Raw genomic sequence first — 26,826 nt, 5'->3', positions numbered from 1 at the left:
CCACTCTAGTAATTTTATCTTATATTGCAAGTGGAAAAAATAAGAAAATAACTACCCTCTTCTTTGAAAGATTTCGGAGCTCTTTCCTTCTTAATTGGCAAATGGACAAATTCAAACTTTCTAATTTTAAAGGAATATATATTTCTATGGCCATCATGGATAGCATGCCCATCATATTGCCAAGGCTACACCAAAGGAGGAAATGACTAACATCCATGGCAACAATATCGCACCAAATTTCATACTTACAATAATTTCCCATTTCAAAAGAAACAAGATATCTTTAGTTACCTTTACCTCTTTACCTTTCTTAAACCATGCTATTCATTAAGGCTTTAATCTTCAACTTAATCTTGTCCACCATTTCTTGTGAAACGATGTTCTCAAAACTTTCTATCAATGTTAATGGAATATACCTTAACATTGGACTTGCATGTGCACTTGAAGATGCTATGACCAAATCCACCCTCGTTTGAGTAAATTTTAGGAATTACAAGTATTCGATGGATCACTTAGTAATCACCTTCTTCAATTCAATCTCCCAACTTTGCATAACCCCATTGTTATTAAATACAGGTTGAACTACATCATCATCAAACTCTTTGCCATTATCTTTGTCTAGAAGTCACATACACATCTACCCTTTTCTTTGGACACTGCTTAGCTAGATGACCAATTAGTCCATACATAAAAACAAAAAGATCATTGACCATGCTTATTAATAATTACCATAATTGTCAAATTTTATATTTATAAAAAAATAAAAGAAAGGAAAAAAAAAAAACGTATTTTGTTAAAGTTTTCTATGATCTATTATATGTATAAAAACCAAAATTAAACTTTTGGTTGACTTTGTAATATTGTGCCATAAGTCTTTGAGGCCTTACAATTTTATATGTTATTATTTTAGTATATATTTTTAATTAAATTTAAATTATATTTTGTAACCATATTCTCTTTAGGACAAAGTTTGGCTACAAATTTAGTTGCAACCTTAGGCTTCAACTTCTTCTAAGAAACTAACATGCATGTGTGCAATGCACATGATAGGTATTGGTTGGGTTAAGTGTGATTAAGTGAGTCATGTGTAAACAATAACATGTGTTACTGTCTTGGAGGAAGTTGAAGCATAAGGATGCAACTGAGATTGTAGCCAAACTTGGACATTCTCTTTAAATGATAGAATATTTAGTTCCTATACAATAATAATCACAATAAATATCTAATGCTAGAATATAGTTCTATACACAAATAAAATCATGATAAATGCTAGTTAATAATTATCATAATTTTCATATTTCATATTTACATTGTAAATAGAGAAAAAATATCATATATATTTTCATGTGCATTTTAGCAGAGTTTAAGTTATGGTTGACCTCATAAAATTTTATCCCCTAAGTTTTTGAGTCCTTACAATTTGAACGAAATAATTGTAATTTATATTTTTAATTTATTTTAAATTCTATTCTACATTAAAATCCTTCATTGGGATTCTCAAAAAAAAAAAAAAATCCTTCATTAGAATCTTGCCATATTATATTTTCTTTAAATGATAGAATAAATAGTTCCATATACAAACGTGATCATAACAAATTCCTATTCATAATTATCTAGATTATTAAATTTCATATTTGGAAAAAAAAAAAGAAAGATAAAAGAAAATCATATTTTTATTTTAAAGATGATAAAGGAAGATTTGCATTTATTACCTAAAAAAATATACTGAAATCCAAAGTCACTAAAAGTTGGGTTACTGGTATATAGGCAACCCACAAATTTTCCTCTAAAAAAAAAGAGAAAAAAAAAATTACCCACAATTTTAAGAGCCTATATTAATAGCATTAGATATGCCTAAACATCATACTTGAAAGGATGTCCTAATGAAAGTATCTCTATTTTTTTATTATTTCATTTTAATTTTATTTCGGCTTTAATTATTATTTTTAAGAGTCTTTTAGGGTTTAATGATAAAATAAAATTATTATTTTTGCTTGAAATCAAATTAAATTTTTTGTGGCACATAAGTTTCAAGTCATCTTATATGAAATCATACAGGGGTGCTCCATTATTTTGTAAATTGGCATGACATATTATATAACGGTGCTGCATCGCGTTCCAATGTGTGCATTACCTGTCATGTAACGTACAGCATTAGGGAGTAAGAAAATTTAGTTTGTTAGGTTCTCAAAAAATAAAAAATAAAAAACAAAAAATAATTTGTTAGTATTTTTCACTCAAATTTGGGGAAATAGAACTTACTTTAAACTCCATTTTAGAATTTCCATTGCTTGATACCCATAAAGAAGGAAAAAATAATACATTTTTAAAATAGCAAGAAATGTGAGAAAAGATCAATAGATTTTGATTTTAGGGCGAAAAAGAGGAAGAGAGAATATAAAAAATTATATGTAATACAAAATTAGAAGATTTGGTTCACAATCTTAAAGTTTCTCCTTCATTCATTAAATCTTATGAAAAATTTGGATATTTATTTGATTGTTTTCTCAAAAAATTGTTTTGGGTATTGATTATTCATAGAGAGAAATTTTATTAAGGATGCAGTTTTTTTGGTAAACAATAAGCAGGAAGGACTTTGTTTATCCTGTGTTTTTAGGTATTTTCGGATAAGTTGTCTACAAATATTTTCTTAGGTAGAAGGTTTGCTGCTAAGAGATATAAGAAAAGCCAAAGGCCAATTTTCAATTCAAAATAATACTCTCTTTTAATTTCATGCATGATCTAGGACATAAACATGATTTACTTGGAACAACTCTCCATGCATAAGAAATAACTTACATTTCAAGACAAAATATACAAAGTAAAGGTTTAACCAAATATTTTAAAAACATCTAACAAGACCTATTCACTAGACTTTATATGGTTTGTATATATTTTTGTTAAAACATTGAAATACCTCGAAAGGACTATCAACTCTAGGCAAAAGTTAGCAAGATATCCGACTAGAAAGCATTCTCCTAAAGATGAATCCACACCAAACCACCTTCCTTACAAGTTGCTGGTTTTCTATGTTTGTTGGCTTACTTTTTTGGTACTTTTGAATTTGTTTGAGAAATCAGTCTTGAACATTTTCATGCAACTTCTTTATATATTTTACTCTGTCCTCAATGTCTCCACTAAATTATGATTTGCAATTTTATATACTTAACTCTTTCCTCCTTATCTCCACTACAATGATTAGTAGTAAGCAGTAATTTCATGTCAATAGCATTAATAGGATTTTTGTTTTGAAGGGTAATAGGATTTTGACTATACACAACTTCATATGGACTATAATTGGTAGTTTGGCTAGCAAACCGATTGTAAGCAATTCAACTTGAGTTAGGAGGATAACTCTCAGAAAATCACTTAAACTTTGACTAGCAACCTATGCTTGATCAATTTGAGGATGACAAGTTGAACTATGTTGAAGGTTAGTTGCGAACATTAACTAAAGGTTGTGCCCAAAATGGATTTTGAACTTAAGTTTCTTGATTTAATGACATACATAGTCTTTAAAATACAATGAAGTTTTAGAATCTCTCAAAGGTAAAAATCAGTCACATGATAAGCATCTAGACTCTTGGTATAATCCTTTTCGTCTTTGGAAAACCCACAACAATATTCATAGAGACATCTTCCCAGAGTGCCTTAGGAATTGGAAATGGCATGTACAACCCAGTATTTTGGCAATTGCTCTTGGGAAGAGAGAAGTCACCTTCTTTTGGGAGAGAGAGAAGTCACCTTCTTTTCAATGAGTTCCAACTCTTTTCAATTTCAAATGTCCATGACTAACCTTTGTTTAATCCCCATTAAAATGATGCCATTTTTCTATGTCACCTTTTATATTTTTCATGTTATTGTGAGCTTGTTAGGAATAACCTTTTCCTCCTTGGTTGGATAGTGTGGTTAAATGTCTCTCTCCTCCAAGGTTAAACCATTCATAAGCTAACCATGCCAAAGCCTCCCTCAAAGATTGCAATTTGAGACTTCAAAAAGAAAGTTCTAGGATATGGTTGCTGCATGTATTTATAAGGGGAGTACATAACCAAATTCTTTGAAATCTCAATGGGGTACTGTAGCTATGTATGTTCAAAACAAGACCTATGTAGGACATCATAGGGAAAGATATAGAGTACTCTAGTTTAGCCTTTCGAGATACGGTACATAAAGTGAACTAAAATTATCATTTAGTGATACAAAACCACAAACTGGAAAATTGGAGACCTTACCCCTAGTTAGGGGTGTCCACAGGTCGGGCTGGGTCAGTTTTCGACCCAGCCCGAACCTGACGACGGGTGGACGGAAATGTGACCCAAAACCGACTGCCGGCGTCAATCAGTCAGATCGGTTTTGGGTTCGGGTGGAGATCGGGTCTGTTCGAGTGGAGATCGGGCCGTTGTCGGAGTTGGAGATCATCGCCGAAATCTGCAAATCATCGCCGGAATCTGCAAATTCATTGCCGAAAAATGTAAAAAATCACCAGATCTACTTCAAAATGGCCAAAATCTGCACCGAAGTCGCTGAAATCTGCTGGGAATGGCCGGATCTGGCTAAATCTCACCACATATGGTTGAGAACTCGCTGGATCTCCTCAGATTTGAGCGTGATTTCGCCGGATTGTATATAACCTTCGTCGGGTCGGGTGGCTCGGGTTTTGGAGAAGAAAACCCGCCACTCGACCTGCCGGTGTCGGGCCTTGGGTGCGGAAACCCGAAACCGACCGACAGGAGCGTCGGTTTGAGCTAAGCTCGGATGGAGATCGAGTGGGTTGGTCGGTCTGGCGGGTCGCGGTCGGGTCTGGACACCCCTACCCCTAGTATCACATCAAAGGTGACACAGAATTCTACATTCTAACAGGCATTACAGATAGGAAAATGGTAACATCAAGAGAGGACAAAGTGTTTTCTTGTTTTTTTTTTTAAAAAAAGAATTACATTTACATGTTCTTAAATATAAGAGACTTTACCATCTAAGCAAGGCTAGTTACATAATTCTTAATCAAGAACTACAAACAAACAGTATAACCACTTAAGTTTCAATTGATGATAATTCCATGACTGGAATGATGAACATGATCAAATGTTGGAATAACCTAGCTGTGAAGATATCTGATGGGCAAGACTAGCATTAGCAAGCCAACAAGTGATGTCATGAGTGACTTGAAAATAAGTAGCATAACTTAGTCAATTAACTAGATTTCTTTCAAATTTGATAAGTACTATGTTAGTTTTAGTATTGATCTTATAGTCACATTAATCAAGATCATGATAATAACATGGTCTTTGCCATCATAATTGTGCTCTTTACAATGCATTAGTGGGACTTATCAACTTGTCTTTGATTGTGGTTATTAGCAATTGCAATTAACCAGATAAAGCATTTTCAAAAGGAATTTCAATGTTGTTAAAGATAAAAATTTTAGCAACATTAATTTAAATAACAAGAAGTGCATACCCAAATGTCTAGGATTTTGTAGGGTTTCATGATGAACTGTCCTGGAAAACTAATATGACGAGTTTTGTGAAGTCTTACTTTGAATTTTAGAGTATCTTTTCAAGCTGTAAACTTTCCAAACTAAAACAGTATTTACTCTATGATATTTATCCTGCAAGCAATAATTATGTAACATTTTAATGCAATAGCTTGAACCAAATCCAAGAGTCTAAGTGATTTTATTTGATGCCTGAAAAAACTAGAAATTTACTAGATAAGTAAGAAATTAATATGATGTAGAACACAGTAGGAAAATAAGAATAAGAGAATAAACAAGACAAATACTAGGCTTCACCACCTTGAATTTGCGTGCAAGTCCTAGACATCACTGTTCACCACCAAATAAAGAGAAAGCCATCATTCTCAAATTATCAAATTATTCTTATTCAAATTGGACTACCTTTCACGACTACAAAAGTACTAGTTTAATAGGGTTTAGGTATTACACCAATATGGAAAATGCCTAAACAAATCCCTTAAAACTAAATTCAAAATTTAAAGTCGAAAACAAAATTATTTTCACTTTCGGAAATAAAGTCTTAGATGGTTTTAATGCTCATGCTATCATACTTTCGTGTTTGAAGAAAACTCGACCTTGAGTTTTGAAGAAGAGAAGGATTAGAACACTAGCACGCAATGCTTGCCACAATATAGGAACCACATTTGGGAGCACGTAGAATAACAAAGCTTTGCATTCCATCACATCATGATACTCTTTGGAAATGAGAAAACCAATGTTTAAAATCAACACAATCTTCTCTTGAATCACCATAGTATCCACTTTCTCCAATTCATCAAGTTGTTTATCTCCATGCACCATAGAGGACTGATTATAGCATATTTAGCAAATTCCACTACACATCATGCGCACCCTCAAAATTTTTCTTCTCTTGCTGAACTTTCTCCTCATCAAGTATTGACTTACCAACAACTTGAATTTGGTCTACTACACATGGTTGATGATGTACTAACTGGACAGTTGTTGCCATGTTCATCTCCTTTGCATAACAGATTTTTGGTGCCTTAATGTTACTATCTCTCATGTGTAAAGCTTTACCCTCAAGCTTGTTGGGTAGTTTTTGAGTGGATGTCATTATTTTGTCTTGTTAGGCATTAATCTTAAGTGATTACTTGCTCCCCCAATTTCTACAAAAAAGTTGAAACTTTTTGAATTTCCTTTCTTACACTAGCTAAAAGTGGACTGAGAAGAATCAAGGAAATTTCTTTATATTTGTTCAGAGACATAATTGTTTCCATGGCCAAAAATACAACAAGTGAATAGATGGACCTAATTATTTGAAAGAAAATTTGAAACATCTCAACAATCAATGCATCACACTCAAGGTCCAGCATCACCAAGCATGACTGGACCTTTGCTACAATGTCAAGAATTGAAACCTCCTTCGTATTGTAACAATTGTGCACATGAGACAAATAGACAAATTTTCAAATGTTGCTACAATCAGCTGAAATATTTCCTTCATTTGCTCATCATCATATGGGGCATCCAATGTTGTTATCCTCATAATCTCAGTAATGCAAGATGCAACTGAAAGGTTCATTAGTGACCAATGCCTTCTTTGAGGGTAAAAGTGCATCTTGCATTGATTTGGATGGTGCTTGATCCACATTTGCTAACAAATTTTTGACTTTATCAATAAGAGTGAGGAGGTTATCAATGGAGGAATAAGAGTTAAGGAGGATTTTCACATCCTCCTTAAGTTGCTCCTCAAAGTCTCTATCAAAGGCAGTCATTTTTAGCCCCAAAATACAAAGACTGAAACTTGTTGCTAATAGCTTAAGAACTTGATCGCTTCTAGGTTTAATGGGCTAATCTCAATTCTTCTTCTTTCGAAAATTGGGCTAATGGGTGGAGTTTTTCTTTTTCTTTTTGTACTAATTTGAATTGAGTGGACGAGATCAGATGTTCTGATACCAAGTTGATGTAGAATAAAATAGGAAAATAAGGATAAAAGAAGAATAAAAGGATAAACAAGAAAAAATTTATGCTCCACCTCCTAAAATCTGCTTGCAAGCCCTAGGCATCACCACCTAAGGGTATTTGGCATCACTACCAAACAAAGAGAGAGTCACCATTAATAGGGTCTAGGGATTACGCCAATATAGAAAAATGCCTAGTCAAATCACCTAAAACCCTCAACAATAAAGCTCATTTTAAAATTTAAAGTAAAAAAAAAATTACATTCAAAAATAAAATCCTAGATAATTTTAATGCTTCTTGCATCATAATGTACCCCTTGTGTCAATCAATATAAATAATTTAGGAGTTCGTATAGATGCTCACCTTTTATAGTTAGACCAAATTAGAAGTTTGCACATAGTTTGTGTCAATCAATATAAATATCACTTGTGCTTCACATTTTAATTGGGAAAACACAATTGGCTTGCAGACAATGGTAGATATGCCAACATGAGATAATAATTAGTTCTTCAGTCACCATCTCAAGTTTTATTTCCTTAGATATGAGTCAGAAATACATAGTAGTAGTTTATAAGTTCATTCGCACTTTCATTTAATTAAAATGAGAGAGAGATGAAATAATTGAATGTGCAATCCTTATGTTGTATGAAGTATGCAGCAGGTAATTGAAAGGCATAATCTACATCCAGAGAATCTTGGCAAAATGGACCAACTGTCTCTTGAGCTACAGGTATGATGTTTTAAATTTTTTTAGTTGGTAAATAAGTGAGGCGGAAAGTCATAGAAACAGATTACGTCTACATTGAGATAATAACTCTTGAATCCATAAGAGGTTCCTTTAATTCCCAAGGAAAATTGAGTCCACCAAAAGGAATGGAGAAAAAACATTTTAAAATTTATATTAATGAAATTCTGAAATAACTTGGAGGCTACTATGCATGTAAATAGGAAAAGAAATCATAGGGAGGCTAGTAGACCATAAAACACCATAATTCGTGTTAAGCAAAAACTGAGGCTAGAAATATGAAAAATCACCAAAAATATCAAAATTAGAAAATTTACAAATTCAAATCCTACAAACCTTAGGAGACATCCCAAAACAAATGGGATCGTGTTCTGAATTCTAAATTGAAAGTTAGAAGGAAACATGACTTTGGATTATTTCTTTATCCACTTTCTCATGAAATTTTCATGAAAACTTTGAAATTTGCGTTTTATTGAAAAGCCTACCACCATAAGAAAGGCTAGGTATTTTCTTTTTTAACAACTTTGAAGACTACCTGTTGCACTCCCAGAATGATGACTCTGAAATGTCTTATTTAAGGCAGGAAATGCTTACATATTTTAGAACCATTGTTATATTAAAAGTGCTCGGTAACACATCACATTTCAAAAATCTTCATGAACGGCGTGTTGTTTAAATTAGCTTGAGAACGGTACCTCCTACGCCATGTTGAGCAAGGAAATTGAGGAGAAGACACATGAACTGAGGTATTATAGCTACATCACTATTATCTTGTTACTGTAAAGACATATACATACCACAATAAATTAATGTTGAGAAATGTTCACACCTAAAACAGGAAGATTAGGGGAGAAGAGCTCCCTGGAATGGATATAGAAGAATTACAGAAACTAGAGAAAGAGCTTGAAGTAGGCCTGAGCCGTGTTGTAGAAACAAAGGCTTGTCTCTCTTTTTTATCTCTGTTTGCCGGCATTATAATGGAGTGTTGAAATTTATGTACTTTATCTTAATATAAGTAACTTTTGTCTTGCAGAGTGAAAGATTTCTGGAAGAGATCACTGCCCTACAGCAAAAGGTCATGTTCCAAACTTTAATCTTTGCATGACATTTCATACAATTATTATAATGTTTGCAAGACATTTCCGGAACAGATCAGTGCCCTTGAGCTAAAGTTCATATGGTTTCAATGTATAACAGTTTCGTACTTTAGTGATGATCCGCTCCATAATGATATCATGGTAAAATCTTGAAATATTAGGTGGAAAGAAGAAACTAAGAGAAGTTGAAAGGACACAAGGAATTAAGGTGGTTTTGTCTTAAAGAGTCCTACGTGAACAGTAGAATGTTTTAAACAACTACATAGTTATTATTGAATTTTGTGTATAATAATGTACTTATTTAAGGGAATACGTAGTAGACTAACTCTGTGTTAACCCTAGGATTGCAGTAATATAGTTAGTACTGTGTACAATTAGGACTACTATAATGTTATATGCTTAAACTCTAAATCCATCTTTAGCAAATGTCAGATGTAAAACTTTGTCATAATGTTAATGCAAGTTGGTGCAAGTTCATAAAAATAGTTGTCATTGTGTGCACCGGCTAGCTCAATGGGTAGAGAGGAAAAGTTCACATGGCTAACAAGAAGTAACAACTACCATTGAATATTTAGTTGAAACCATTGTCAACATAAATTCAGACCTGAATGTTATATTGTTTATCCTATCACCCGACCTATACCAATTCATAATGCATCGATTTCTAATATAAGAAGTTAGGTAAACATACCATATTAATTAAATTATATTTTGTATTTAAGGCTAAGAATTCTTAGTAATGGCTCTCTGTTCATCTTATTCTTTTAATGCAGGGAGCCCAACTGATGGAAGAAAACCAACGACTAAAACAGGTAATAGGTCTTTTTTTTTTTTTTTTTTTTTTATAGAAAAAGTTCTTCCTCTTCTCTTCCTATCTCAGTTATGAAAAATGTCTCTTCCACAGATGGAGAATCAGTTTAGCACTCAAACACATGTACTTGAACAAGGTCAGTCATCTGAGTCAATCACCAATATGTGCAGCTCATCTGATCCTCAAGACAATGACCGTTCAGGCATATCTCTCAAGTTGGGGTAAGTTTGTGAAATTCTTAAAATTTTTTTAGTTTTATGGATGAAGTATGAAATAATATTCAAGATTCAATCAAAGGATATTTGCATCAAACCTCAATATTTAGGGGCCATATAGCATATAGTTGTAGTTTCAATAGAGGAACTTGACCAAATTGATAAGTTTGTCCTTAGGTTTAGTTATTTCTCTGGATTTGGCATTACAATATGTACTATTTTCTAATTTACAGTTCTGTTTGGGCTTATATGGTACTGAAAGATAAATTTGTTGTGAAATTAATGGTTGCAACAACAGGTTGATGTCACTTTCAACTCGTCAATGAGCAATTCTTCTGTTTATGTAGCAACTTAATTAGCATCATCGACTGCATGCCTAGAAATGCATGCTGCTACTATAGAGAAACTGTTTGCCTTAGTGCATCGTTCTATGTCTTGCAGGCTACCTTTTCCTAAATGAATTTGAAGCGTAGTGAAGATCAAGAAGCATCACATGGATTCTCTTTTCTCAAATACAAAAGAAAGAAGGCCATGTTTAAGTAATACAAATCCTAGCTCAGAGCTGTAATTAACTTTCTGTAAGACCAATTTGTTTCCACCAGCTGATTCTAAGAGAGTCTGCTTATGTATACGGTAGATTTTGGATGCTTAGACATTTTTATGGATGAATAAAGGGTCAATTTGTTACAATGGAAAATGAAGTAGAGGATGTTGGAAAAGGTTGAGTGTAGGGTTGAGACTGATGGCAAGTCATACCATTAATAAATTGGTTCACAATTCTGTAATAGGTTTTGTTTATCTTTGCGTGATTGCCAGTATTACATATTTTCCGCTACATTTCTTTATTAAGAATGGTGCTTTTGAGTACATTTTGGTTTAAGCCTTAAGGTCTAAAAATGTTTTAAGTCAATCTTGCTTGCAATAAGACTTCTGTAAGCTTCCTATGATTTTACAATCTAGATTCTTGCACCAACTTGAGAAGAGTGATATCATAATTCACAATATTAATTTTCTCCCAGTGTTTTCTTTTTTCTTTTTTTCTTCTTTTTTTGTTTTTAATTTTGAATTTTGAATTTTTCTAGGTTGGATTGTTCTAGTTCCTAGTCTTCCTTGGCAACTCAAGATTAGCACTTCACAGGTTTCGTCTATATATAACTAGATCTTGTCTTGGTTCTCTCTCTCTCTCTCTCTCTCTCTCTATATATATATATATATAAGTAAATAAAATAAAGCAAGATTTTTAAAAAAGACAAAAGTTTAACATGTTAGGGCTAATTAAGATGAATAAAAATCAAATGTCATTCTTTTTTTTTTTTCTTTTTTTTTTTTTTGTTTGTTATTATGGGGGTGCTAATGCAAATATCTAAAAGTAGAACCCCTCAAGTAATTGATTATCTCCTTGATGCGTGTATGACTCTTCAAGTAATTGATGATCTCAAGTAATGCTAGTTGGTTTACAACTGGAAATCTCACCAAACTTATTTATTGTATTACAAGAAAACATGAATATATCAAACATTCTGAAATTAATAATTACTCTTACCACTTCTATCTTTGTATAGTTTGATTTATTAATCATATATAGTACATGTGGTCGCATCCTTTAATTTATATATTTTTCAATCGCAACTCCAGAACTGTTAAATCGAGATATATATCTAAAGCAGGTACTTTAAAAACAATTTGATTTAAAAACAATTTGAATTAATTAAACTTATGAATCAAAAAACAAATAAAACTACTTCAAACATCTAGTCTCTTAACACGAGTGATATGTATAGTGGTACCCCATTTATTGTTACCCCAAAAAAAAAAAAAAAAAAAATTTCTTAACTTCAAATTAGTTTAGTGTGACCTTTTATACTAAAAGTTAACAATTATTGGATGTCCATGCGAATGCAATATCACTCATATAGAATACAAACCCACTATCAATCTTTCTATCATCGGTGTCCCCAGCTCAATCACTATCGCTATAGCCAACAGTTTAAACTCTTTAGAGGGTAAGTACAATAGTCAAAAATCTAGTGTGCCTTTCATATGGCGAAGAATTCTCTTGGCCGTTATCAAATGAGTCATAGTTGGTACTTCTATGTTGCGACTAAGAAGTCCAACACCAAAGAGAATGTTTGGTCATGTGCATATTAGGTACCTTAGACTTCCAACCAAACTCTTGAAGAATGTTTGATTTACCCTCTCTCTATTGTCATGCTTTGACAACTTCACTCCACATTCCACAGAGTACTAACTAGTTTGTAATTTGACATCTAAAATTTCTTGAGGATCTCCTATTGGGAATCTCATATTTGTTCTTATATCCTAATACTTCTTATAGATCCATCCCTTCAATTAGTATTTAGTCCCAAGATAAGATTGAGTGAGTTAGTTAGTTACACATGTTAAGATTTTTTTTTTTTTTAATAAGTAACATAAAAATATTATTAAAAAAACACAGCCCAGTACATAGGAAATGAACAAAATGGCAAAAACCTCAAGAAACCAAATTACAATGATCTAGCAACACAAGAAGGGAAATACAAGAAAAAGATGGTAAAACAAGACACCATTTGAGAGGAGTAAAAAAGAAGAAAGACTTAAACTCAATAATGGACCGTTTGCGACCCTCAAAGTTTCTAGAATTCTGTTCCCGCTAGATACACCACATTAAGCAATGCGGCACAAACCTCCAAATAACTATATTACGATGGTGCCTGAAATTGCATGTCCAACAATTCAACAAATCCACTACCCTTTGAGGCATCACCCAACAAATACCAAACAAGCAAAAGATTATACTCCACATCTCATAAGCTATAGAACAGTGAAGAAGGAGATGATCTACAAATTCCCCACACCTTTTGCACATAAAACACCACTCAAGGACAACAAAATGCCTCTTTCGAAGATTATCTATAGTTAGAATCTTGCCTAAGGCCGCAGTCTAAGAGAAAAAAGCCACCTGAGGAGGAACCTTAGATTGCCACACCATTTTCCAAGGTAAAGAAATGCCAGTAGAAGGGGAAATAGAATGATAATACTCACTCACCTTGAAACCTCGACTACTGGTTGGCTTCCAACAAAGTTTGTCAGAACCAACACCCCGCACCTTTGTGGAATAGATCAAAACCATAAATGAATCTAAAGATTGGGACTCTTGATCATTCACTAAACAATGAAACTGAATGTCCCAAGAAACTCTCCCATTTGCGTAGCGCATAACCTTAGAGACCGAAGCATCCCTTGTCCTACTAATATTATATAAATCTGGAAACGCCTCCTTAAGAGGATGATCTCTACACCACACATCATCCCAAAACTTCACACGAGTTCCATCACCCACTTTATACCGAATGAACTTGGAAAAATTCAACCAACCACTTCAAATGAACTTCCACAAACAAACACCAGATGCCCTAGACACAAATTTTATGCACCAACCACCCCACTCATTCCCATACTTCGCCCCAATAACACTTCTTCAAAGGGCATCATTCTCCAAACCATATCACCACAACCATTTGGCTAATAATAAGGTAGAATTGAACCTTCTTAGACATCTAATGCCTATCCCTCCATTCTTAGACCAATTTACTAAATGAATTTTATGATCATCCCCAGTACTAGTCCAAAGGAAATCCCTTTGCAATTTCTCCATCCTCTTAGCCACCTTGACTGGAATAGGGAGAAGACAAAGGAAATACATAGGTAAGCTAGAGAGAGTACTCTTAATAAGGGTAACCTTACGCCCCTTAGATAAATACAACCTCTTCCAACTATCTTTTGCTCCATCTTTTCCAAAATAGGATTCCAAATCATCTTATCTTTAAAAGAAGCACCCAATGGAAGACCTAAATATTTCAGCAGAAGAGTAGACTCCGTGCACCCCAAAATCTCCACTAACTCATGAAGATTAGGCACATCCCCAACTAGAACCAATTTAGACTTTCCTAAATTAATTTTTAACCCTGACATCTCCTCAAATCTAGAGAGAATCCCACACAAAGCTGTTATATGATTGCTATCAGCATCACAAAAAACAAGTGTATCATCCGCAAACAATAGATGAGACACTGTCATCAAGGAACCAGTTGCATTCCCAACTGAGAAGCCCAAAAACTGCCCTGTTGCAGTAGCTACAACCAACATACGGCTCAAAGCCTCCATGACAATATTAAAGAGAAATGGGGATAAAGGGTCACCTTGCCGAAGTCCTCTAGAACTCCCAAAAAAGTTAGATGGGCAACCATTGATCAAAATGGAGAATTTAACAGTTGATATACAACACCTGATCCACCTTTTCCACTTTTCGGAAAAACCACACTGCTGTAACAAAAACATGAGAAACTCCTAATTCACATGATCATACACTTTCTTAATATCCAGTTTGCACAGTACCCCCGGAACCCCTGCCTTCAATCGACTATCTAAACACTCAGAAGCAATAAGGACAGAATCTAAAATTTGTCTACCTTTCACAAAGGCATTCTGAGATTCTGAAATAAGACGTGAACCACTCTTCGCATTCGATTGGCTAACAACTTAGCAATAATCTTGTACAACCCTCCCACCAAACTAATAGGCTGAAAGTCTTTGACATCTACAACATCAATTTTCTTAGGAATGAGAGCAAGAAAAGTTGCGTTAAGGCTTTTTTCAAACACAGTGTGGGCATGAAAACTATGAAACGCATTCATAATATTTGTTTTCACGATGCTCCAACAAGATTGAAAAAATGCCATTATAAAGCCATCCGGACCTGGCGCTTTATCACCATTGAAATCATGGACCACTCCAAATACTTCATCGTCATCAAAAGGTCTGTCCAACCAAGTGGCATCTTCCTCAGAAATTCTAGAAAAAACAACCTCATCCAAAAGAGGTCTATGGACCTCATTCTCCAAGTACAACTGCCAATAGAAATGAGTAATGCACCCCTCAATGATCCCCTGATCTGTAAGTAACTCTCCATCCACCATAAGCCTATCGATAGTATTGCATCTTCTATGTGAATTTGCAATACGATGAAAAAAATTTGTGTTCCTATCTCCCTCTTTAAGAAAAAAAGCCCTAGATTTCTGCCCCCAGCAAATTTCTTCCAACAAAGTTATTTTTTCGAACTCTCCACGAATTTGATCCTTTTCCCTACTTTTCTCCATTGTAAGAACATAGTCATCCTCTATAACTTCCAATGCATTAAAATCCTTCCATAAATTCTGCACCCTAAGACCTATATTACCGAACTCCTCCACATTCCATCTTTTCAAATCCAATTTCAACATCTTCAGTTTGTTAGCCAAAGCAAAACTAGGAGTTCCTTAGAAATGATAGGACTCCCATCATGAAATCACCCTTTCCAAAAAGCCCTCATCCTTCAACCACATGTTCTCAAACCTAAAAGGTTTTTTGCCTCCATGTAAATTCCCACCCTCAAGAAGGATTGGAAAATGATTTGATAACAACCTAGATGGACGGTGTTGACAAACAGATGGAAATTTCTCCTCCCAACCTGCTGACAATAGAAACCTGTCCAATCTAGATCTTGAAGCAACCTCTTTAGAATTAGACCAAGTGAAACTCCCCCCAACCAAAGGCAGGTCAATAAGGCTTTGCTCGGAGATAAAAGCTAAAAACCGATGCATAGCTAAAGTGAAATTTGCAGAACCAGAATGTTCAAAAGGAAACCGCACCACATTAAAATCACCTCCCACACACCAAGGCACATCCCACCAACTACATAAGCTAGATAACTCCCCCCATAAGAAACTTCTATCTCTATCACTATTGGGTCCATAAACACCAGTGAATGCCCAAACAAAATGATCCACCACATTTTTGAATTTACAAGAGACAAAGAAACGACCCACCACTTCCTCCACCTTATCCACAACCCTGTTGTCCCACATCAATAAAACCCCACTTGAAGCACCCACAGAGCCTAAGTAGAGCCAATCTACATGTTGAACTATGTTGACAAGCTGAACTATGTTGAAGGTTAAATGCGAACATCAACTAAAGGTTGTGCCCAATGGATTTTGAACTTATATTTCTTGACCTAATGACATAGTCTTTAAGATACATTGAAGTTTTACAATCTCTCAAAGGAAAAAATCAGTCACATGATAAGCATCTATACTCCTTTTTGTCTTTGGAAAACTCACAACAATATTCATAGAGACATCTTCCCAGAGTGCCTTAGGAATTGGAAATGGCATGTACAACCTAGTACTTTGTCAATTGCTCTCAAGAAAGAGAGAAGTCACCTTCTTTTCAATGAGTTCCAACTCTTTTCAATTTCAAATGTCCATGCTTGAACCTTTGTTTAATCCCCATTAAAATGATGCCATTTTTCTGTGTCACCTTTTATATTTTTCATGTTATTGCAAGCTTATTAGGAATAACCTTTTCCTCCTTGGTTGGATAGTGTGGTTAAAGCTCTCTCTCCCCCAAGGTTAAACCCTTCATAAGCTAACTATGCCAAACTCTTCCTCAAAGATTGCAATTTGAGAATTTGAAAAGAAATTTCTAGGATATGGATGATGCATGTATTTATAAGGAGAGTACATAACCAAATTCTTTGAAATGAAGTTGCATAAGCAGTGGACAAGTCAGGATCTCATACAAAATATATGATCACGAGCATGGTATATCTGCTTGAAATCTCAATGGGTATTGTAGTTGTGTATTTCAAAACAAGACCTATGTTAGACATCATAGGGAAAGATATAGAGTACTCTAGTTTAACCTTTTGAGATACAGTATTTAAAATGAACTGAAAATGAATTAAATGATTATGAGTCTTTATTCTGAAATATAGCATAGTAGCATGACTCCTGCTCCCCCTCATCCCCCTCCCCCACCCCATTTGCACCCTTTCCAGCCCCCTCCTCCACCCCATCCTCACCCTCTCCAGCCCCCTCTCCCTTATCCATTACCTTCTTTCTTTCCTTTTTTTGCCACCCTCACATTTTCCTTCCCTCTCCCCCATATGCTTTCCTCCACATTTTGGGCTTTTACCATATCCTTATCCCCCTCTTCAACCACTGCCTTTACCCTCCCCTCCCACACCACCTCAAGGGTCTAACCAAGCTTTGCCTAAATAGCCTTCTCTTGTTCCTACACCTTTAACCATACCAAGTTCTCCCTCCATCAATACCTCTCAAAACATCCCTCCTAAACCTCTATCCTCTGTCCTTGGGGGCCAACAAGAGGTCTTTTCATATTGATGCTAAACTTTTTTCTTTTTCTTTTGATGGGGGCAGTCTGATTCGTATGCTATACATGAGACACGTCGGAATGTTAAGAACTCTATTTGGGTTACTTTGTTAGAGATTTAGGGAAAATGGGAAGTTGTTAGAGTTTTGTGGGAGATCTAACAATGCTGGTCTATTTGTTGTTATTACAGTATATTTTGGAAGGTCTAAGAGAGGTTGTTCAATGATTCCAACAAGCTCTAATAGAGCTAGTTGAACTTTGTTTCAGAAAGAGCTTAGGAATTTTTTCTATGATGCTAAACCGGTATCTCTAGATAAAGTTTCACTTACTAATGGTGGTGGAGGTGGTCAGCTTGCTAGTGGTGGCCGGAGTGGGAAGAGTATGTCTATTTATGGTAATCAGCAGAAGTTCAGGAATTTTGAAAAAAATGGAACTAAATGGGGGCAGAACGGGATTCATGGAGTTTCTTTAGAAAATGGTTCAGTTAGAAATGACAATGTTTTAGCTTTATCTGGTAGACCCACGTGGGCATTTAAGTTTAATTTGACTTTTGCTTTATTGGCTTTGAGGGTGCGCAAGCCTGAGGGAGGGAAACGTGTTGTGACTTATCTGAGTTCTTAGGAGATAAGCTGGCCCAAGGATTTTAGTGGTGGGCCAGAAGTCACAAAACAAAAAGGTGGGCTTGATGAAGCCCAACCCGTGGTGCATGTGTCACATAAGAAAGGCAGTTTGGTCAAGCCCAGCTTTTTACAAGTAAAATCAGATGCTCAATCAACATGGGTTTTAGGTGAGAGCTCGAGTGGTGTTGGGTGTGGTGACTTCGAGTCACCGGAATGTGCAGCGATGCCTGACTTGGTACTTAATGCCTCTGCACTCAATGCCAACCCAGTCCTTGGTGCCTTGGTGGCTTCACCGTTTGGTAGTTTGGAGGGAGCTACTCCTGATGTAGCGGTATGTGCGACAGTGGCTCCAATTTACAAGCAGGAGTTCGATGGGTGCACGCTGATGGTTGATTCCGGTGCACCGGGGGCTGTAGTGGTGGTCCACGACTCTAGCAAGGTGGGTTCTACTCTGATGAATATGGCGATGGTGTCTTCGGCTTTGAAAAATGGGTCACGGTCACATTGTCGGCATCAGTGGGTGAAACATAATCGTTTTTCTCCTTTGTCTGAGTTGGGTAACGAGATGGGTACTGAGTTTGGGGAAGGGGAAGATCGTGTTGAGGCTTTTAGGTTAGTGGATTCTGTTGGTTTTAGTCCTAATGATCTTGGGCCTCTTTTCTTACCGTGGGACAACAGTGGAGTTGATAATTGTGATGGTGGTAGTGGGGTGAAAGATAATTGCCTTTTGGAGTGTAATCCTGTGACTCGGTGGGATCCCAATACTATTGGTGAGGTGGTGTTGATTCAGGATGATGCAGGAGGGGCTTAGGTGGCAGTAACTAAACCAAATTCAAGTTGGGTGTCCCAACTGAAGAAAGATTTTTTTTAATATGGTGGGTTTTCCTGTTGTGAAACATGAAGTTCAATGTTTGGCTTTGTTTCACCTTCTTGAACAGGAATGTCTCAAGGGATCGATGATGGAGTGCTTAAGCAACCTACAAACTCAAGGTCACGAGGTCTTAGGGAGCTCAAAGGGCTCATTTCAAATGTTAATTATGGTGGTGTCTTTTCTAAGAGTAGGAGCAGAGCTCCTTCGAATGCTGTGGGGGTTGTTGGTAGTTTTAAATGAATTTACGCCTTCTTTCTTGGAACATAAAGGGACTGAACAATTTCTGGAAGAGACTGGTCTGTAAGAATCTTCTAAAAGAGTGGAAATGTGACATGGTTTGTCTTCAAGAAATGAAAGTAGCTTCTATCAACACTGCTTTTGTTCGAAGTCTATGGGGAAGTGCTTTCATTTTTTTTTTTTTTTGATAAGTAAAAAGATGTATATTCAAAGAGCTACCCCATGAAAAACAAAAGGTAGAGCAAAGAGTACAGAGAAGGAAACAAACAACAAGAAAAGACAACAAAACAAACATAAGCCAACAAAAGAACTAAGTATAGAGCAGAGAATTAAGGAACAAAGGGAGAGAGTCACTCGAGGTGATTCCCCAAGCCCTAGTCCAATCAAATAGGGAACCACTAAAGAAAGCGAGCAACTAGTTATCGGATTTGTCCGTATCCTCAAAGGTTCGCCAATTCCGCTCCCTCCAGATACACCACATTAGGCACAAAGGAGCTAAATTCCAAATGCTAGAAGAGTGCTTTCCAAACCAATTCCACCAACCAAAAAGCGTATCTGCAACCGATCTTGGCAGAACCCAAGAGATCCCAAAAGTTCTAAAAACCAAGCTCCACAACTGAAAAGCTTTTTCACAATGGAGAAGCAAATGGTTCACCATCTCCCCGTTACAACGGCACATAATGCACCGGTCAACAAAAACAACTCATCTACACCTCAGGATGTCCTCTGTAAGGATCTTCTCCCAAGTTACAGTCCAAACAAAGAAAGAGAGGCGCGGAGAAGCCTTAACCTTCCAAATACCTTTCAAGGAAAGATAATAGGCAAAGGACAATGAAGCTTGTTGTAGAAAGAGCGGATGTTAAAATCCCCCTTTTTTGTCAACTTCCACCTCATACGGTCTTCGAGCTCAGATCGAGGTAAATGAGAACCCAAGGTACGAAGGAACTCATCCACCTCACCCATCTCCCAATCATTTGGATCCCTTAATAAATGAACATTCCAGCTTCTCTGAGCCTCCATCCCCAACCTTTCGAGAGACAAGGCCACCGATGCCTCTCTATTAGAAGCAATCCCATACACTATTGGGAAGGATAGATGGAGTGGTAAGTACCCACACCACCTATCTGTCCAAAACTTTACTCTATCCCCCACCCCTACCTTAAACTGAATGCATTTACTAAACACTTCCCAACCTTTTTGAATACTTCTCCATAAACCACACCCATAGGCACCCCTACCCAGCTTAGAAGACCAACCCCTCCACTCTTCCCCGAACTTAGAAACTACAACCTTCCTCCAAAGACGAGTCTCCTTAACCGCAAACCGCCATAACCATTTTCCTAGTAAGGCTTTATTGAAAGTGGTTATTTTCCTTACTCCCAGACCACCATTTGCCTTAGGAGCACACACCTTATCCCACCCCACCAAGTGAGCCTTCGAATCCCCCCACAAGAAGTCCCTTTGCATCTTTTCAATGTTATTAGCCACATGCGATGGGATGGTAAAAAGAGACAAATAATAAGTAGGAAGGCTAGCTAGCGTACTCTTAAGTAACGTCAGTCTTCCGCCTTTCGACAAATACAGCTTCTTCCACCCAGCCAGCTTCTGCTTATTTTCTCCAAAATAGGATTCCAAATAGAGGGAGACTTATGAGAAGCCCCTAACGGCGTACCTAGATGGGTCATAGGCAAAGTCCCAATCCTACAACCCAGAATCTCTGCCAAGGCATGCACATTATTAACCTCTCTTATTGGAACCATCTCGCTTTTCAAGACATTAACCTTTAAACCTGTCACAGCCTGAAAACAAAGGAGAAGCATCCAAACGTGAAGGATCTGCTCCACTTCTACATCACAAAAAAGAATAGTGTCATCCGCAAACAAAAGATGAGAGACACATTCCCCTTCACCCCGTCTACCATCTGCCTTAAAACCTCTGATCAAACCAACACCTTCAACTCTTTTCAACATCCTGCTTAAAACCTCCATAATAACCAAAAACAACATAGGAGATAGCGGGTCCCCTTGTTTCAGACCCCTCATGCTCCTAAAAAAGTCAGCTGGAGTCCCATTAACCAAAATAGAGAATTGAACAGTTGAAATACAAGTTCGGATCCATCTACACCATTTCTCCCCAAAGCCCATTCTCTTCAAGAGATCTAGCAAAGCCTCCCAATTCATGTGATCATAAGCTTTCTCAATATCTAGCTTACAAATAACCCCCGAAGTCTTACTCTTAACTCGGCTATCAACACACTCATTAGCAAAAAGAACTGAGTCAAGAATCTGTCTACCTCCCACAAAACTATTTTGGGACTCAGAGATCAGTTGGTCTAAAACCATCTTCAAACGATTTGCCAAAACCTTAGACAAGATCTTGTACAAGCTCCCCACCAAGCTAATAGGCCTGAAATCTCGGATATTGGAAGCATCATTCTTCTTAGGAATTAAGGCTACGAAAGTAGCGTTCAGATATTTCTCAAACTTATTGTGAAGATAGAACTCCTTAAAAACTGCTAGAACATCTCTTTCCACTCTCCAACAATGGTGAAAGAAGGCCATAGAAAAACCATCTGGACCTGGGGCTTTATCCCCAGCCAACTCATTAACAGCTAGAAGAATCTGCTCCTTCTCAAACCTCCTTTCAAGCCAGCACCTCTCCGACCCAACTATCTGATCAAACTCCAAACCTTCCGTAAAAGGCCTCCACTCCTCCGTCTCCTGATACAAATTTTTATAAAATTGAACCACTTGAGCAGCCACCTCAGACTCCTCATAAACCACCCCATCCACCTCCAAAATGCTTAGATGGCTAAACGTTCTACGGGAATTAGCCATCTTATGGAAGAATTTAGTATTATTATCTCCTTCCTTAATTCATAACATTCTTGATTTCTATCTCCATGAGATTTCTTCCAAAGAGAGAAGACTCTCTACTTTGGATCTCACCATAATTCTCTCGCATGTCTCTGCATCAGAGAGGCCAAACTCCCCTTCCTTAGCATCAAGCAATTTGAAAGCCTCTAATAATTGAGACTTTTTGCGTCCGACATGACCAAACTCCGAACGGTTCCACTGAATGATATATCCTTTCAAGGCCTTCAATTTTTTGGCAAACACAAAGCTAGGAGTACCAGAGAAAGAATGCCGATTCCACCAAGAGTGAACTCTATCAATGAACTCGTCCGTCTTTAACCACATACTCTCAAACCTAAACGAACTTTTCCCCCTCGCCATTCCCCCTACCTCCACCAAAATTGGGAAATGATCTAAAACAGGACGAGGTAAAATCCACTGAATCATATCCGGGTATTGCTCTTCCCAATCGTGAGATACCAACACTCTGTCTATCCTAGACATCGAAGGCTGATCGGAGCTGCTAGACCAGGTAAAACTCCCTCCCTCCAAAGGCAAATCAATCAAATTAAGATTCTCAATGAACTCCGAAAAAAGTTCCATAGCTGGAGTAAGACGGGAGTTACTCGACCGTTCACTCGGGAAACGAACAATATTAAAATCCCCAATGCAACACCAAGGGACGTTCCAATATTGCTGAATACCAACCAACTCGTCCCACGTAAGTCCCCTCGCATTATTATCAATTGGGCCATAAACCCCAGAACACGCCCAGGTAAAGCCATCCCCCACCCCTTTCCACAGAACAAACACAGAAAAGGAACCCAGTAGAAAGTCCAACCTCTCAAAGACCCTCCTATCCCACATCAGCAAAACCCCACCAGCCGTCTGGACAGCATCTAAAGCCACCCAATCCACATAAGGACAGCTCCACAAGCTGTCAACCATTTGTCTGTCCAAGCCAGAAAGCTTAGTCTCTTGAAGGCAAATTACATCACACTTCCACTCATGCAATAAATTTTTCACAACTGACCGTTTCCGATAATCATTCAAACCCCTAACATTCCAAGAAAGAATTTTTAAATTCATAAAGACATGAAAATCCCAACTGATGAATTAGCTCAGCAACCAACACTCTACCTGCCATCATAGTTAACCGAAGATTGCAAGTTCCTCAGCTCTCTCTTCCCTCTATTCTTTTTAATGACAACTTTTCTAGGAATTGTAACTTTCCTGTTCAACACTTTGACATCCTCCGTCTCCTTCTCAATCTTTTGTAACAAAGCAATACATAACTTCTTATGTCGACTCAGAGGAAGCCCCAGTCCTTTCATTGATTGGGTTGCTTTGGATTTTGTCCAGACTTTGGGAGGGGTCTTGCTGGTTTGGGACAAGAGGGTTTTTGAAAAGTTGGATGTTATTGTTAGACAGTTTTCTGTCAGTGTCTTATTGAGAAGGGTGGTGGATGACTTTGTTTAGGCCTATATAGGTGTATATGGCCCCAATGATAATGGTCAATAGTTTTATTTGTGGGAGGAGTTATTATGGGTGCGCACCAGGTGGCCCATGGCATGGTGTTTATTAGGGGATTTTAATATTATCAGGTACCCAAGTGAAAGACTTGGTTGTGAATCATTCAGCCTTGCTATGTTTGCCTTCTTGGACTTTATAGAGAGCAATTATTTAGTTGATTTACCTTTAGAGGGGACTTCCTTTACATGGTTTAGAGATTCTGGTATCCCCTCTATGTCAAGAATTGACAGGGCTTTGGTTTCTCTAGATTGGAAGGAACATTTTGAGAATACATCCCAACGGGTGCTTTCCCGTGTTATTTCAGATCACTATCCACTTTTGTTGGAAGCTCGTGTTGTTCGACGAGGCCGAAGTGCCTTTAAATTTGAAAACATGTGGCTGCAAGCTGAGGGTTTTGTTGATAGAGTTCAACAATGGTGGATTGGTTATAGTTTTACAAGCTCTCCAAGTTATATTTTGGCACAAAAGTTGAAGGCTTTGAAAGCTGATTTAAAAAAGTGGAACAGGGAGGTGTTCGGTGATTTGGCTTTTAGAAAGAAGAATTTGCTGATTGAACTTATAGGTTTAGATGTGAGAGAGGAGTCGGTGGGTCTATCGAATGAGGATCAGTATCTTCGCATTCAGCTCAAAAGGGACATAGAACATTTGGCTTCTCTTGAGGAAATTTCTTGGAGACAAAGTCTCGTGCTTTGTTTGTGAAGGAGGGAGATAATAATACTCATTTCTTTCATAGATTAGCAAATTCTTATAGAAATGCTAATCTAATTAAGAGGATAGAGGTGGATGGTGTTCTTTATGAGGATAAGACTGATCTGTGCTCTCAATTAGTTCTCTTCTACTAGGGGTTGTATGAGGAAATTGAGATTTTGCGTCCTACTATGGATGGGTTAGATTTTGCATGCATTGAAGAGGAAGAGAAGAGAGGTTGTCCTCAGAGAAGGAGTTCTCAAAGGAGGAAGTTTTCTAGGTATTAAGGGAGATGGAGGGTGATAAAGCCCCTAGTCCTGTTAGTTTCACCATGGCTTTTTTTCACAAATGTTGGAGTGTGGTGGAAAAGGATGTCATGTATTTCTTTGATTACTTTCATCGGCACTCTGTGTTTGAAATGTCTATGAATGCTTTGTTTCTCACTTTAATTCCCAAGAAGTGTAATGCTATTAACATTAAGGACTTTCACCCCATCAATTTGGTGGGTAGTGTGTACAAGCTACTATCCAAGGTGTTGGCTAATAGGTTAAGGGCGGTTCTGGATAATCTTATCTCTGAGTCTTAAAATTCATTTGTTGGCGGAAGGCAGATCCTGGATTTAGTGCTTATTGCAAATGAATGTCTGGATAGCAGGTTGAAGAGCAAATTATCGGGTGTGGTTTGCAAGCTTGACATTGAAAAAGCATATGACCATGTGAACTGTGATGTAGAACAGACAACACATGCCTTTCTGGAGCAATAGGGGTGCAGGAAGTTACAACGCAAGATCAAAGGGATAACAGTATCGGAATTGCATGAAATTTGGCAAGTTGAAAGGAAATGACATTCTAATCTAGATTCATGACAACTGTCATGAATGTCGCCAAAATTTAGGTAAATTCCTTCATTAAGGCCCCAAAAATAGTGTTTTTGCTATTTATAGTAATATTTGTTTTTTTTTTTTAATACTTTTAGTTTAAAAGTTAGAATAAGGTCCGGTTTGTTTTGGAACGACCCTTAACGTCAGTAGTTTATAATTCTGCATTTAACTCAATTTTGTCATTTTTGGTAAAATTCGGTAATTTTGTCACCTAATCGCTTAATTAGTGCGAATTAGGGTTTTAAACTTTTTTTCTAAGTATTTATATGTTTTGTAGCCGTTAGAGGCAAATTAGACTATGATAAAAAAAAAACACAAACTTTTTGTCAAATTTTCTTCTGGTGGATTCCAGTTTTATCTCTTTGTAGATTCAGGGAAATCCCTCGTGGATTCGAGGTTTACTATCAGGAACTAACAGTTTAGTTTCTGTTTCATTAAGAGAGTATCGTGTGTGCTTCTCTTCAAGCTTTCGTGATATCAGTTGGTATCAGAGTCTTGACTTACCCTGGTTTAATGGCTAACCGGTGAGACGGTGACCACCATAACAATGACGGCGATGACGACGTCAATAACCCAGTCCTCACTAGGGCTGAGGTCCTTGATTTTCGTGATGAAAATCAACAATTTCGTGATTCAACCTAGCAGATTCTGGACCAGATTCAAGAAGCGCTTGCCACCTTGCTTAACCGAAACCCTAATCACGATGACGAAGAGTGACGTGATAACTGAGCGCGTGGCCCTCCCTATTGTGGTTCAAATCGGAACAGGCAGCAAGACTACAATGAAGAAGACAGTGAAGACGAGGAGTATGTAGAAAGAGTCCTTGGAAATCATTGTGGTCCCACAAGGGACAATGGCCAAGATTATTAGGAGCAGAGGGACTATTGTATGAAAGTAGAGTTACCATCCTTTAATGGTAATGTCTTCATTGAAGAGTATCTAGATTGGGTCAGTGAGGTGGAAAAGTTTTTCGATTATATGGGTACAGCAGATGACAAACAGGTGTGTTTGGTGGCCTACAAATTGAAGGGAGGAGCATCTGCTTGATAGGATCGTGTTCAATTAAACCGTACCCATGAACGAAAGCTTTCAATACGATCATGGCGGAGAATGAAAAGATTAATGGTAGATCAGTTCTTACCTCCAGATTACCAGCAGGAGCTGTTTAGACAGTACCAAGATTGTAGGCAGGGTACTCGGACAATTAATGAGTAAATAGAGGAATTTGACAGGTTGGGGAATCACAATGATTTGGAAGAGACTAAAGATCAACGGATATCCAGATTTGTACACGGGTTACGAGTTTCCATCTGAGATCTGGCATCCTTACAAACCCTATATACTTTGAAAGAGGCTGTAACCCTATCCAAGAAAATAGAATATCAGCATCTCAGGGCAGGTTCGAAGTTTTCCAACCGCAGTTCATAGTCTTCTAGTTCCACTGCCAACAAAGGTAAACAGCCCATGTTTACACCACGATCACAACCTGTGATTAGGGAAAATAATGGTGTCAACCAATCCACAGTGGCAGTAGCAAGTTCCGTAGCCCAACCAATAGCAAACGCCAACCCTTATGCTAGGCCAACTGGGAATGAGTGCTACAGGTGTGAAGAACCAGGACAGCG

At 37.1% G+C, this 26,826-nt stretch overlaps 2 protein-coding genes across 3 annotated transcripts in view; one reads left to right on the top strand and one right to left on the bottom strand.

Moving 5' to 3' along the window:
- Window positions 1-11,184, top strand: part of LOC112023007 (MADS-box protein JOINTLESS) — a 16,419-nt gene extending 5,235 nt beyond the window's left edge. Inside the window, exons 2-8 of one of the 2 annotated variants that reach the window (XM_065766550.1) lie at window positions 8,090-8,168; window positions 8,865-8,929; window positions 9,022-9,121; window positions 9,217-9,258; window positions 10,054-10,092; window positions 10,185-10,312; window positions 10,748-11,184. In XM_065766550.1, coding sequence (XP_065622622.1) covers window positions 8,090-8,168; window positions 8,865-8,929; window positions 9,022-9,121; window positions 9,217-9,258; window positions 10,054-10,092; window positions 10,185-10,312; window positions 10,748-10,766 — 472 coding nt within the window. In that variant the 3' untranslated portion in view covers window positions 10,767-11,184. Of the gene's footprint in view, window positions 1-8,089; window positions 8,169-8,864; window positions 8,930-9,021; window positions 9,122-9,216; window positions 9,259-10,053; window positions 10,093-10,184; window positions 10,317-10,747 lie in introns of those variants that run through there. The other variant, XM_065766551.1, reaches the window with a different exon arrangement.
- Window positions 11,185-13,247: 2,063 nt separating this feature from the next.
- LOC112023006 (uncharacterized) lies at window positions 13,248-14,470 on the bottom strand. Its single transcript, XM_024055625.1, has 3 exons — window positions 14,071-14,470; window positions 13,899-13,978; window positions 13,248-13,661 (listed from the first exon to the last, which is right to left on the bottom strand). The coding sequence occupies exons 1-3, from the start codon at window positions 14,468-14,470 to the stop codon at window positions 13,248-13,250; spliced, it is 894 nt and encodes a 297-aa protein (XP_023911393.1).
- Between the last annotated feature and the right edge of the window lie 12,356 nt (window positions 14,471-26,826).

This window comes from Quercus suber, unplaced genomic scaffold (genome assembly GCF_002906115.3).
Source record: "Quercus suber isolate HL8 unplaced genomic scaffold, Cork oak 2.0 scaffold_716, whole genome shotgun sequence".
NCBI lineage: Eukaryota > Viridiplantae > Streptophyta > Magnoliopsida > Fagales > Fagaceae > Quercus > Quercus suber.
The sequence above is the reverse complement of the archived record's forward strand: the minus strand, read 5'-3'. Positions and strand labels throughout refer to the sequence as shown.

Bases quoted from the DNA above. Each gene is read 5' to 3' on its own strand.
- LOC112023006 (XM_024055625.1), bottom strand. From the start codon at position 14,470: ATGGAGGCTTTGAGCCGTATGTTGGTTGTAGCTACTGCAACAGGGCAG. The intron at 13,979-14,070 runs GTTGTATTTATC...TCCCTATTCCAG, and splicing joins GCAAAAGATAGTTGGAAGAG to TCAAGGTGGCTAAGAGGATG. The intron at 13,662-13,898 runs GTAAATTGGTCT...AATTTTTCCAAG, and splicing joins ATGATCATAAAATTCATTTA to TTCATTCGGTATAAAGTGGG.